Source organism: Geospiza fortis, unplaced genomic scaffold, assembly GCF_000277835.1.
Source record: "Geospiza fortis unplaced genomic scaffold, GeoFor_1.0 scaffold10, whole genome shotgun sequence".
NCBI lineage: Eukaryota > Metazoa > Chordata > Aves > Passeriformes > Thraupidae > Geospiza > Geospiza fortis.
In genome coordinates this window covers 1,720,021-1,733,828 of record NW_005054326.1, presented here as the reverse complement: position 1 = coordinate 1,733,828, position 13,808 = coordinate 1,720,021, and the positions used below count along the sequence as shown (strand labels likewise).

General features: G+C 41.3%; 1 protein-coding gene across 1 annotated transcript in view; it reads right to left on the bottom strand.

Annotated features, from left to right (window-relative positions):
* The window catches only part of FBLN1 (fibulin 1), a 61,910-nt gene that overhangs the window by 24,654 nt on the left and 23,448 nt on the right, over positions 1 to 13,808 (bottom strand). The window contains exons 6-14 of the mRNA XM_014307017.2: positions 12,704 to 12,805; positions 10,952 to 11,089; positions 9,470 to 9,607; positions 7,884 to 8,027; positions 6,957 to 7,085; positions 6,330 to 6,455; positions 5,037 to 5,156; positions 4,064 to 4,195; positions 2,912 to 3,035 (exon numbers count right to left, since the gene is read on the bottom strand). Of these exons, the coding sequence (XP_014162492.1) occupies positions 2,912 to 3,035; positions 4,064 to 4,195; positions 5,037 to 5,156; positions 6,330 to 6,455; positions 6,957 to 7,085; positions 7,884 to 8,027; positions 9,470 to 9,607; positions 10,952 to 11,089; positions 12,704 to 12,805 (1,153 nt within the window). The remainder of the gene's footprint in view (positions 1 to 2,911; positions 3,036 to 4,063; positions 4,196 to 5,036; positions 5,157 to 6,329; positions 6,456 to 6,956; positions 7,086 to 7,883; positions 8,028 to 9,469; positions 9,608 to 10,951; positions 11,090 to 12,703; positions 12,806 to 13,808) is intronic.

Below are 13,808 nucleotides of genomic sequence, written 5' to 3'. Positions count from 1 at the left end.
TGTTGCCATAAATGCTTCTTTATCTTTTCTACTATTTTTCTTGGCTTAAATATTACATATGTTAGACTTCAATGCCATATAAAGAGAAGTTAATTGTTATGCAATTTGAAAACAAAAACTGTTTGGCAAGGCAGTGCAGCAAGTTAAGTTGTATTATGAGGAGCAGCAGATCTTATCTAACCCCGGGGAAAATCCCAAGCCTATAGATTGATCAATGAAAAACAAAAAGCAGAATTTAAGTAAAAGAGATAAGGCCTTCTATAAAATTGTTACCATTTAGATCAAGCCAGGGATTTTGTTGTCTTTGAGGAAGATAACACAGAGTGTTTCCTCCTTTCCTACTTCACCTGATGGCAATTGCCACTGCAACAGCCACCAGGCAAAAACCTTTGCTTTACAGGTACTGGGTAAAGAAGCTTCTGGATCACTGAGTGCTGTTGCCTGTACATAAGGATTTTAAGGAAAAATAAGAATAAGGAAATGTGGATTTACAGGACTGAGGCCTATTAAATTATAGCTATTCCAAAGAAAATAATGGGGGACGGGGTGAAAAAATTTCCTGAGGTGCCAGCTTGATGGGAATGGAAAAATAAGTTGTCTTTCTTATGATGTGCCAAGTTGGTGAAACTGGAATGTGTTTTGAATAAAAAGGAGAGAAAAAATTGTATCTGTACTAGGTGAGATAAGAAGCCAGCTGCTTTGATTTTAGAGCCTGAATGAAAAAGCAATTTAATGTTGTTATCATGAAGAACGTAAAAAAGATATGCTGGCTATCAGCCCTGCTGGGGTACAAATGCAAAACTGACTCAGTCAAGGAGATGTAAAGTAGTTGGGATGTGAAAAGGGTGCTAAAGAGCTGTCTTATGAACTGCTCCCCAGTGAGCACCAGGTAATCCCCCCATAAACCCTGATTCCTGCACTCTGGTGTAACACTGATATCCAGCTGAGAATGAGAGCACCTGTGGAACCCACTGCTCTTCACCAGTGACAACAATGGGCTCACCTTCTCTTTGTTTTATGCAAACATCTTTCCAGCAATACATTTAGTAACTATCTGTAGCTGTTCAGAGGGGAAAACCAAATAAATCCAACAAGATAATGACTAAAGGAATTAAAATAATTAGAATTTCACTGAACAGCTGCAGGATTTGTGTCTGACTCAGCCTAATTATAGCCTGAGCACATCAGAAGGATCTCACCCTATGAGTAGGTCTGAGTTAGGCAGAGAAAGCCATTACAGAGGCCAACAACCTAGACACAGAAAAACATTCAGACACTCTACTGCTTTCCCAGAAGATGCCATGTAGCCAATGAAGTCAAATACAGATAAGAGAGAAAATGAAATGGAAGCCGTGTGATGTGTATTTTATAAACTGAACTCTGCAATGCAGGAATGTCTGTAAGAGCAGAAATCTGCTAATTCTGCCTAGTGGCCCATTGCACAATGCACTTTTTTCACTTTTTTTAAAATTAGGATACCAATGAACCCACAGTATTGCAAATAAAGAGAACATCTGCATCATGAGGCGCTGCTTGGTCACTGATGTGACAAATTTAATTTAAAATTTAATTCCTACTACCCTTCCCAGAACACAAGCATATTTTATAAATAGCTGGGTTTACACCATGAACTTCCTCTCCAGCATTCTGATCAAATACATCTGCTGTGCCACTTGTATGACATTTCAAAGACAAAAGCTTAAATGCAAACTAACTGATCCCCACAAAATCCCTGAGATGGAGATCAGTGCTGGCTTCGTTCCTCAGAGGAGGCACCGAGTACTCAGGTCTGTCTGACAGATGGTGCCCATACCAACACTGACTGGGAAAAGCAACAGTGGGCTGATAACAAATGTGATTTGTCAGCTTTCCTCCCTGGCTGGTGGAGCTCACACTTACCTGAGTATAGGGCACATGGGGGGACCATGAAGCAGCCTTTGGAGGAATTGCTGGAGTACAGGGTGGCCAGAAAGCCACAGAGCAGGCGGAAAAGCATCACTTTCACCAGCCATAAACTCTAGCTGCACAGCTGAGAGCTTGCAACAACTTCTCCTCTCTGTTGGCACTATTTGATGGGCATAAAAGAGCTGCCAGCTGCCCCTTCTCCCAGAGCTGTCTCCTGTTTTCTACACCAGAATGAGCCAGATTAGAGACACAATTGTGAGCTGCAGCTAATATACCACCCTTCCTAGGATTCCCAGGTTTTTAATACAGGTGAAAATTGGATGCAAATTGAAAGAGGGGAGATTTATGTAAGATATTAGGAAGAAATTTTTTATTGTGAGGAAGATAAGACACTGGAACAGGTTGGCCAATGAGGTGGACGCCCCAGCCCTGGCAGTGCTCAAGGCCAGTTTGGATATGGCCTTGAGCAAACTGGTCTAGTGGGACATGTCTCACCTGTACATGGCAGAGAAGGTTGGGACTAGATGATTTTTAAGGTCCATTCTAACCCCTTAATATTCTAGAATTCAATTAAGTGGTACCAAAAATAAGACATTCTTGCAATGCTTTGCAACAGTACAGGTGAGAATTCAGAGAGGCAGCTAAAAAGAAGCCTTTGGCTGAAGTGTGAAGGTAAGGAAAGACTGTGTGATTCTGAAATAAAAGCCAAGGATTTCAAAGCCTAGTGGAGCCCTCCTATCAGGCTGCCTTGAAAGGGAACCAGACAGAGAGTATCTGCCTATGGCTCTGGAGATCATTATGGTGCAAACTACTGACACATGGCATTTTTTAAGGGAGTATCTTTTTTCTTAGAAAGAGGAGCACGAGAAAGAAACCAGACTTGAGTGTGCAAAACATAGGGTAGGCCTGCCAACAAAGTACATATTTGCTAGAAACTGCTCTGTGCTCAGCCAGCAGTGGCATGACAGCGAGGAGATGGTGCCACCTTGCGAAAGAAGGTACTTACGTGTCTCCTGACTTGCGGTAATTCTCGGGACATTCCAAGGACAGGCAGCGGAAGCCGCCCTGGATGTTAAAGCAGGTCTCGTTGAAAGAGCAGTTGTGGCTTTCTGCAACACACTCATCAATATCTGCCAAAGGGAAATAGGGGTGTGGGTTAAACACAGGCTTTTCCTCTCCTTGCAGGTGCCAGACAATGACAGAATCACAGAATGACTGGGTTGGAAGAGACCTTCAAGATCATTGAGTCCAACCCAGCCCTGACATCTCAACTAAACCCTGGCACCCAGTGCCACATCCAGACTTTTTTAAACACATCCAGGGATGGTGACTCCACCACCTCCCCAGACAGGCCATTCCAGAACTTTATCTCTCTTTCTGTGAAAAACTTTTTTTAATATCCAACCTGTATTTACCTTGATGCAATTTAAGACTGTGGCTTCTCATTCTGTCAGTTGCTGCCTGGAGAAAGAGACCAACTTCACCTGACTACAACTACCCTTCAGGGAGTTGTGGAGAGTAATAAGGTCACCTCTGAGTCTCCTTTCTCCAGGCTAAACACCCCCAGCTCCCTCAGCCATTCCTCACAGGGTTTGTGTTCCAAGCCCCTCTCCAGCCTCATTGCCCCCTCTGGATGCACTCAAGCATCTCAATGTCCTTCCTAAACTGAGGGGCCAGAACTGAACACAGTACTCAAGATGCAGCCAGTATCCTATCAGGTACTGCAGAACATGGTGTGCAATTAAACATGACTACAGGATTGCAAGCAGAGGGAAGAAGAACAGAAAAGAAGAACACTGACCCAACCAACCAGCAAGAAGAAGAAAAGGAAGAGCAGCAGTGCCACTAAGTGGACAAGACCTAAATATTTGCTGATGTTTACAGCAGGATATTTCCTTTTAATGGCTATAATAACTCATAGCATTTTACCATTGGAATTTTCATTGTAAGAATTTTTTAAATAATTATTTAATTTTTTTAAAAGTAGTCTCTGCTGAATTACTTTGTAACTGAAATTTCCTGTATATTTGTTATAAAAGACTGATTTCTTCAGATGTCGAGCTGATATGTACTGTATTACCTATAATATCAAAGGAAACTGCTATAACTTGTCAGAATTCCACAATGCATGAGGTCTCCCTGCAGTTATTGAACCCACCTTGGCAGTTGCGTGCGTTGGGTGCCAGCCTGTACCCAGTGGAGGGACAAGTACATTGAAAGCTCCCAGGAATATTGACACATCTAAAGGAACAGATATGTCCTCCAGTGGGCAGAGCACATTCATCAATATCTGCAAGGAAAAAAAAAAAACACCACTAATTTTCTATGTGTTCATGACATTCAGCCCAGTGCACATGAACAGTGCTCCTGCTATGAGCTTCACAATTATACAATTTGATGATTCTAATTTCTGGGCAATGAAGAAGATCATCAGATAGGTGTGGCTCTAGCCAACAACATCTAAATAGCAAAGGCTTTCAGGAATAAACGGAACTCTGAAGAAAATGAAAAGCTATATGAGAGCCCAAGAGACAAAGTAATGGACAAGAGCAAGCACTTTACAGTGACATGTATTGTAGTGATTTATAAAAGGGAAGGAGAGGAATAGTTTTATCTTTGTTTTTACAAAAGGAAATCAACATTAGGTGTTCTGCCCAAGGCCTCACTGTTTAGTAAGTCTTGGAGACCTAAGTCCAAGCTCAGGATCTTGTCCATGAGGTCACACCCTCATCCTCCTTGTATTTGAGAACACATTATTTCACAACCAGCCACAAAAAGAGGATATGTAAAATATTACCTAGTGATATCATGTATCACATATGTAACACATAAATATGCTCATATCTCCACTTGCTGAACGCTAGAAATTCTGGTGGTTCCTCAGGAAAAAGACAAATTTCTGTCAAATTACAATAGTGTGCCAAGCTACAATTCAGTGTGAACAGCAAAAATGACAGCACACATACAAAAGAGATGCCTCTTGAAAAGGACATGGGCGGGACACCTTCATTAAATACAGTTAGAAAATAAAGAAAATACCGAAGAGACTAAAATGTTAAAATGAAAAAAATTCCATGGAATTGCTCATGTTTGTTACAGCAAGAATAAGGAGGGAGCACCACAGGGCTCACCTTCACAGGAGATGCCATCGATGTCGCTGAGCTGGAACCCCCGGCGGCAATAGCACTGGTAGGAGCCGTACACATTGGCACACTCTTGACTACAGGGGTTGCTCTCACACTCATTCAAATCTGAAAGGCAGAGTTATACACCTGAACCCCAAATTTCTTGCAATGTTCATCACTCCTAGTATTGGAATGAGACAAAATTTTGGAAGGTAATTGTTTTTAACTAAAAAAGGATGGCACATGTCACTGAGTAACCTGGAAATAGGGGACTCTCAGTGTGTTACCCTTAACAGGCAGTATAGGTTAATTTGCACTGTGCTATAATTTCCTCCTGTACTTCAAGGTGTGAGACTGGGAGGGAATCTTTACGCCAACACATTTTTGTGTCTGGATATCAGCAAGTCTGGTTTTGAAGATTTTGAACCTGATTGAGTTAAATCACCCTTCAAAGTGCAGCAAAAGCAGACTCATACACCGCTGCATCACAGAATCACAGATCCATTCAGGCTGGAAAATACCTCCAAAACCATTGAGTCCAACCTGTGACTAAGCCCCACCTTGCCACCCAGACTGAGTGCCATGTCCAGGTGTTCCTCAGACACCTTCAGGAGGGGGACTCCACCACCTTCCTGAGAACTCCAATGTCTCACCACCTTTTCAGGGAAGAAATTCTTCCTGATTCATCCAGCCTGAACCTTCCCTGGGGCAGCTTGAGGCTGTGTTATCCTGCCCTGCCAAATGATGCAGGCTAAGGTTGATATATTCAAACTGTGGGCTACAGTGGCCTCGACTAAGCACAGCAGCATCCATGTAATCAGAGAGACTGCACTGGGATGATTTCTCATGCCATTCCAGTGCAGTCTTGCAAGGTAAAATAAAAAAAACAGCAAATAAAATAAAAAAATAAAAACTAAAAAAGTAAAAGTAAAATGAAAAAATAAAAAAACAGCTAAAAGAGCAATGAGCTGTGTCACTATAGGACACAAAATAACATGATGCAGACACACAGCTCTTCCAAGGTGAAAAGAGCACTTTTAATTTCTGACTCCAACATTTATAGATTTCCAAAAGTGACAGTGGATTGGAGGGTGACAGTGTCACCTCTCCAATGACACTGGACAAACCAACAGCCCATCAAGTTTCTCCTCCTCCATAAAAGAATGCAAAACAATAAGTTATTTACATAAAGTGTGTGTGAAAGTTCGTTACAAGAATGTAAACATCAGAAGGCTTAGAAAAACTTAAAAAATCAGGGAGACAGAGCTGTTTGTCACACTCCATAACTGACAGCCATACCTTCACAGGACCTGCCATCAGCTGAAAGTTTGAAGCCCATGGTACAAGTGCAGTAGTAGGAGCCAGGAGTATTCTCACACTTGTGAGCACAGAGGCGGCCTGGGTAGCGCCTGCATTCATTGATATCTGCAATGACAAACACACAGAGAGCTCTGTGGATGGGCTGCCTCACTGCAACACCAGTCTGGACAAGAACGTGATTATAAAAGTTTGATTGTTGTTTTCCAGATTTAAATTTCATACTAAAGAGAGAAGATGTCCTCAAAATGCTCATTTAGAAGCACGCCAGAGTATAATTGGATTAGATCTGTACAGGAGAAAGTTGCTTTGATCTTCCAAAGGAATCTTTTGCTGTAGGTGCTTATAAAAATATCACAGAAAACAATTACACACACTCTCATAACCTTACCTTTTAGCAGGATAGCAGATAACATGTTGACAATACTAATACAGCTTCCTTTGAAGTACCAGCAGTTCTTTAATATGGTTTTAGAGCCAGCTAAATAATATAGCAGTCAATTCTACACTCTGATGACAGAGGCTATGCACAGAGCAGTAACATTCTTTACAGAGGATCATTTTGTAAGTGCTATGGCTGCAGGTATTTAGGTTGATGGTGCAACTTACCAATGCAGGTCCTACTGATGACATCAAAGCTATAGCCAGCTTTGCACTCGCAGCGATAATTGCCTGGGGCATTGATACAGATGTGCCCCTCTCCACAGGGCTGGTTGGAGGATGAGCACTCATCCACATCTACAACAAAAAGTGATTTTAAGTACACTTCTAACTATGCAGGCTGAGAGAAGAACATGTTAACATATTTTTTTGTCCTCTGGTGGTTATAAAGTGTTTTCGAACAGAAAACAAGACGTTATCGTGCTCTCAGCTTTTACAAGATCAGAGTCACAAATCCAAACTATTTGTAACAAAGCAGGTTAGCTCTATGGTGTCCTTAATGCTGACAGACTTGGGATGAAAACAAAGAAGTAATCGGGCAATCTTTGGAGGAATTCAGGTGCAAAATTGTTTTATTATGTATAGTCATATTTGTGGATCACATTTTCATCTAGTCTAAGATGTTTGAGATCCAGAGTCATCAGTAGTGCTTTGCAGGCCACTCATAGAAATTGAAAACACACACAAAAATGGCTGTCTTTGCAAAAACCACCTCATTCAAAACCCACCCAAAGGCATCTATATTCTTCAGAGTCACTTGAATGGCTTCTGTGGGGTGTTAAGTTGACCTTGTGTTATTTCCCTGTACTAAGGAGATTTGGGACCACACAGCATTGTTCCATTGATGCAGTCACAGCCAATGCCATTTATGGGGGCTGATAATAATTACTCCTCAAAATGTAGGGTTTCATGAAGGACAGAGGGTGGATGCTTGTCATTCTTCACTTGCTGGGACCCCCATGAGGGAAAGAACAGGATCAAGAATTGACTGTGGGAATGACAGAAACCTGCATAAAGTGCAAGAAACTGGTAAATATAAATTATTTATGCGAGTTATTTTCTTAGAACTGCTTTTTCTTCCCAACTGCCACTCACCTACACATCTTGTTCCATCTTCATTGAGATGGTAACCTCGGCCACAGCTGGGTGAGATTCTCTGGCAGGTGAAGGAGCCATCAGTGTTAATACAGATCTGCCCAGCTGGGCACGGCATGTTGGTGCTCAGGCACTCGTTGATATCTACAACAGCACAAGTCAGTGTAACTCTTTCTGGTCTCAAGTTAAGGTAAGATGTACATAATGAGAACTTTACATAATGAGAACTTTTCAGAGAAAAGTTCTGCCTATGGGAGAAGACAACTATTCATGACATTTTCGCTCCACTGATACAACGCTTCCAGAGGGAAGTCTGGGGAGGTATAAAAGCCATAGATACCACTGAAAAGCAGTGGAAATTTGGTATAGAACTGGTATTTGTTTCAAAGCCTTTAAAAGTCCCTGCAAAACATACTGATCAACAGTTCAGTTCACCAGCTTAACCAGTTCTGCTTTAGTCTGTGTGTTCTGATGGAGCTCTTAGCTTCTACATGATGATCAGAGTCACAAATCCAACAACAAAATCCCCTCAGCTCCACAGAGAGCAGCATTTGATTCCCAGTGCATAAAGTTAGGCTGTGAAACTGCCTAAATGTTTTGAGCAAATGCATTTTATGGGCCACAACTATTGCTGCTGCAAATTGATGTGGCTTTACTGATGTCCATGACAGCAAGTTAATCAAAAGCTGCCATGGACCGGGCACTACCTGTGGCAGGTGTGTGCTTTCAAAGGGCTTGCTGTGCACAGGCACTGCCCCCCTCGTTTTAAAGGCTGCAGTTTTGTTTTCAGTCTGTTTCCAGTGTCAGATTTCAACTCTACAGGAGAACAAGGGGCTGATAATGAATGCAACTTGGCAGCAGCTGCTGCTCGGCCAGTTCCACAAGTCCAAAGCTTGCTATGCCAATGGGGGAATTAAAAGTTGAGTTGAGACTTGAAAATAATACTCAAGGGAGTAACTGATAGATTTGTAGGTCATATTAGACAAATCCATATAAAGTCTGCTGGAAACCAGTAATTTTAATGCATTTATATGAAGGCTATAATTCTGGTTTTGGGGAGTCTTGGAAACAAGGCATTGGCTTGACAAGATTGTCATCAGTCTTTAAAGTAAAACTCCTCTCCACAGTATAAGTGTCCCATCTTCTCACACACAATAAGATGGGCTATAATATGGGACAGGTCTGGAAAGTCCTACATGCCGGTAAAACCAAGCAGACTAATATCAAAGGGTGTTCCAGAGGATGACATAATTACAGATTTCTTCACAAACCTGTGGCTAAAACCGTTTGGATAGAGTTAGATAAAATACATGACAATTTTTTTACAAATTTTGTTTCAGATAAAACACCCAGAGACTTAAGCAGCTAACCACCTCAGGTAACACAATCTCATTAATAATAGTGATCTAAAATTTAAATATTTTATTTAAATGGCTTTCACCCATCACTCTTACCTGTGGGATCAAGGAAAGAGCAATGCATGCACAGCATAAGAACAGCCTGAGCAGTTCAGAACCTATCCAGGGAAAGTACAACTTTTCTCCCAGCAACATTTGAGCATTCCCCAAGACAAGAGCAAGCCTTACCAATACAGTTGCCCAGTGCATCTTGTATAAACCCACTCATGCACTGCAGCTTGGGGCGGCAGCGGAAAGATCCTGGAGTATTCTGACAGATAAAATCGGGGGGGCAGTTATGAGTACCAGTCTCACACTCGTCAATATCTGGTACATCACAAAAAAAAATTGTTAGCAGGAATTAACCGGGTTTCTTCGTTACATTTAAAACATAAGACAAAATTAAAATCATCACATAGATCAATTTAAAAACCATACATGACTATTTTATCACTATTAACATAGCATTAATAATTAAAATTATTAACATATTGTACCCAGATAAGAACTTTCTAACATTATTGCAGGTGTAATTTACTATCTGTACTCCTTTTTTTCCAACAGAGAAATATGTTAATACTTGCCAGTAAGCTATTTGTTGGCCTAAATCTGATGTCATTCAAACCAATGGAAGAGTTACTTCAAAGGGATCACAGTTACACCATGATACTTTCAAAAACACTGTGTGATGTTCTGCAGGTTTGGCATTGCAGTATGTTCATTAGCTTTTTTTATTCAATCTATTTATTATTCATCACTGATCAGTTCCTACAGTAAAACCTTACCTAAAATTTTGGTTGAGGTGATTTACTCAGTGGAATAAAATTAGTTTATTTATAAAGCAGTCTAAGCTTAGGGGGAAAAGACATGGTGAAAGCCAATTCCACATCAACTGGAGTTTGCTGCTAATTTATATCTCTGTAAAGGCAGCACGCCAGGTGAAGTTACGGATACCAATAAGAGCATTCTTTAAGCTAGATGGAACTTGAAGCAAGTGACTTTTTTAGTAAGAAGAACTGTTAACTTTGTGTTCAAACACAGCTACTCAAGAACAGTGGTTTTAACCCCTTTACATTTTTAAATCCCTAGGAATGCTGTGATTAAGAAATTAATCCCTTTGTAACCTCCTAAGGATAAAAGCTTGCTTTCTTTTTCTAAAGATGCATCTACCCTCACATTTTCAAACTGAATCAGCTGGTTGCTCCACTTGCCACACTCTGTTTCACACTCCAGATTGTGCAAACTTGATTCATTCAGGTGCACCCAAACCATCAGATATGCTCCAGGAGCAGGACTTAGGCACTACACTCACAAATGAGCAATCAATCCCATAGACCAGACTGGAGCTAGTCAGAAATAATCTCCAAGGTATTGTGTATAGTGTGAGTTCTGGGCCTTGGTAATCACCTGTTTTAGTCCCCAGACTAGCTCCTAACATGTAATATAAACTGCCAGTGTGAAATGCAATTATCTTTGCTGGAAATCTTTGCAGCAGCACCCAACTGCATAATCTGTTTTTTTGTGAGGTGACAGGTGGGAAAACTGCTGTCCTTGAAGTGTGCGTGCCTCAGTTATGTGTGTATTTACCAAAAACCAAAGAGCATGACATGATGATGTGCTTAGTGTTTAACTTAAGCCTGGAAGATGCTGGTTTCTGTGCACAGGACATACCTTTGCAACGACTGTCATCTGTCAGCTCGTAGCCAGTGCCGCAGCTCGTGTCCCGCTGGCAGCGGAAGGATCCCAATGTATTGACACAGGTCTGTCCAATCCCACAGTTGTGGGTCCCCGTGATACATTCGTTAATATCTACAACAGGCAGAATTATTTAAAAGTAAACAAGAGAGAGTAAATAAGAAGCATGGTGTCCCTGGGAAGAGAGCAGATTGAAGGCTCGCTGTGGGCACACCTCCAACCAGGCATTCCTCTGAGCATCTGAACTCAAAGGTGGGGATCTGGCCTCGCATCCACATCCTGCTACACAGCTGTCACCAGGGCATCAGCCAGCAAAGACATTGGGACCCTGTTGGTACCAGGACTAGCTGATACACTGCATTTAAGAAGAGGAAGTTAACTGAGTGAGAGAAGAGACTCAACATCATCTGACTGAGTCTAGTAGTCAGTGATGTCTCTGGATATGTCTAAAGTTGTTACAGCTAGGATGTGTATACATGGTCTGCTGGTGGCAGTGTTTGGTTTATGTTGGACTCAATGATCTTTAGGGTCTTTTCCAACCTCAGTGATTTCATGGTCAGATTACAGTGACTATATGAATGAGGCAAACTTTCAGAAATCCTCACCTTGCTCTGCATCCCACCAACATACGGTTGAGGGACTCTCTGAGCCAAGCTGTGACTTCCTACTGCACAGCTACTGATAGACATTTCCTTTGTGAATTTCTTTTTCATTTTAACTTTGAATGCATAAGAAAATCTGACATCCATGTGTATTAAACGTAAAAGCTCTTCCTTTTCACACGTCCAACTACGTTAGTGTTAATCTGACCAATCATCAGTATTTATTTTATATTCTGAAGTTTGTATCTGAGATACTTAAGATTACATTTCCAGTCACTGACAGAAAAAGGCACTCTTCATCTGGAACACTTGCCATCCTTGAATAGCTATGGAGGGTGGGCAAGGTGAGCTGTGCCCTGGAAGGGCTCAAATCCCTCAGCAACCAGGAGCCTGGGCTCACTGACTTAGGACAAATGTTACATTGCACATGCCTGAAGTCAAATGCAACCTCTACCCCAACCCATTTCATTTGATCCCACAGATCAGAATATGCTGACTTGGAAGGCACCCACAGGGATCATTGAGTCCAGCTCCTGGCCCTGCACAGACACCCCGACAATCCCACCCTGTGCATCCCTGAGAGCGCTGTCCAAATGCTCCCGGAGCTCTGGCAGCCTTGGGGCCGTGACCATTCCCTGGGGAGCCTGGGCAGTGCCCGACACCCTCTGGGGGGAAGGAAAACCAGTTCTTCTTCTGGGAGAAGATAACAATCCTTCCTTGACAGTTGCCATGCCACTCATGGAGTCCAGAACATTAATCCTTTCTGTCAGTTGTGCCCTTAACAAGCTAAAGAATCCTACTCTATTTTTGTCTGCCTTACCAATAACAATCCACTTTTACAAGACAGAATAGGGATTCTGTTTTGGTTTTATTCACAACAACAAATTCAAACTCTGCTTCTTCTCCATTCTAAATTCTCCACCTTTTCCATTGACCCTCCTTTAACTTCATATCCCCACAATTCTCATTTCAACACTCCATTCAAATAAACTTTTTATGACTTCATCTCTTTCCCCAGCTGACATAAGCATATTCTGCTCTCTTCTCACTGGGTATTTTCCTATCTATTCTTGCTCTTTTAAAACAAGAATGTTTATAATCGAAACAATGGCTTTATTTCTTTTACCTTCACAGGTGATACCATCTGGTTGAAGCTGATAGCCAACAAAGCAGGAGCAGACATAACTGGATCCTGTGTCTCTGCACTGCTGGGAGCAGGGACCACCACCTAATGAATATGTTAAAAGACCTCATGTAATTAAGAGGCTCTTCACAGGAACTGAAACAAACCATTAATTTACAGGATACTTGATTTATTTAGAAAAGAAGTTAATACACATATACAAAAGAAAGGGCTAAGCACTGAAAGATCTAAAAATTAATAAAAGAAGGGTTATTGTGACAAACAAAAAGAGAATACTACAGAGAATTTACACAAATTTTTGGCTCATCATTAAGAAAACCTTTTCTGACCTTGTTAAAAGAGAAATTAATATTAAAAATGTTTCATATTCTAAAATTAGAGAAAAGGCTATATACGTCCAATAACAACTATTTGTTGTAAGGCTGCAGATAGTCTTAGTACAAACAGAACCCATGTCCTGGTTTTTAGAATGGCTGGATAGGCATTAAACAAAAGGTGTGAGATAGGCACAATACATGTGAGCAACTGCAGCTATAATACATTATAAATAATTTTTAAAGTACAACAATTTCTAATGAGGACAGGGCCATTAATGCATCACTGAAAATTAGGTGGAACCATAGTTTTGCAGTTGAGATCAACAGCCTCTGCTCTCTGAATCTCTGCTAATGCTGTGAGCTCCATCCTGACACAGTAGAAGCTGTAGTGGGAGTGTTAGAAGAAGAGAATTAATTTCCCCATGTTACATGAAGGTGCTCCAAAACAAATTGCTGAAAGTTCCATTTCCTAGGAAATTTAAGTTTGCCCTGTTAAAGTTCAGGAAATTACAAGTACTTTTGGCATGCCAAGTTTATCAGAAAACACACTGTAGACAGAACCACCAACTGGCAATTAGCAACAGCAATCCATCTCCTGCAGGCAGCTGATTAACTGAGAAATACAACAACTGATTACATGGAGAAATAATGCTAGGAAAATATGTAACACATATTTCTATGTCATCTCCTCTAATTAGCAACTGGAGACAAGGAGAAGAGGCACTGTTGACTCTGGTTCACTAATGACCTGGTAGATATTCCCACTCTTT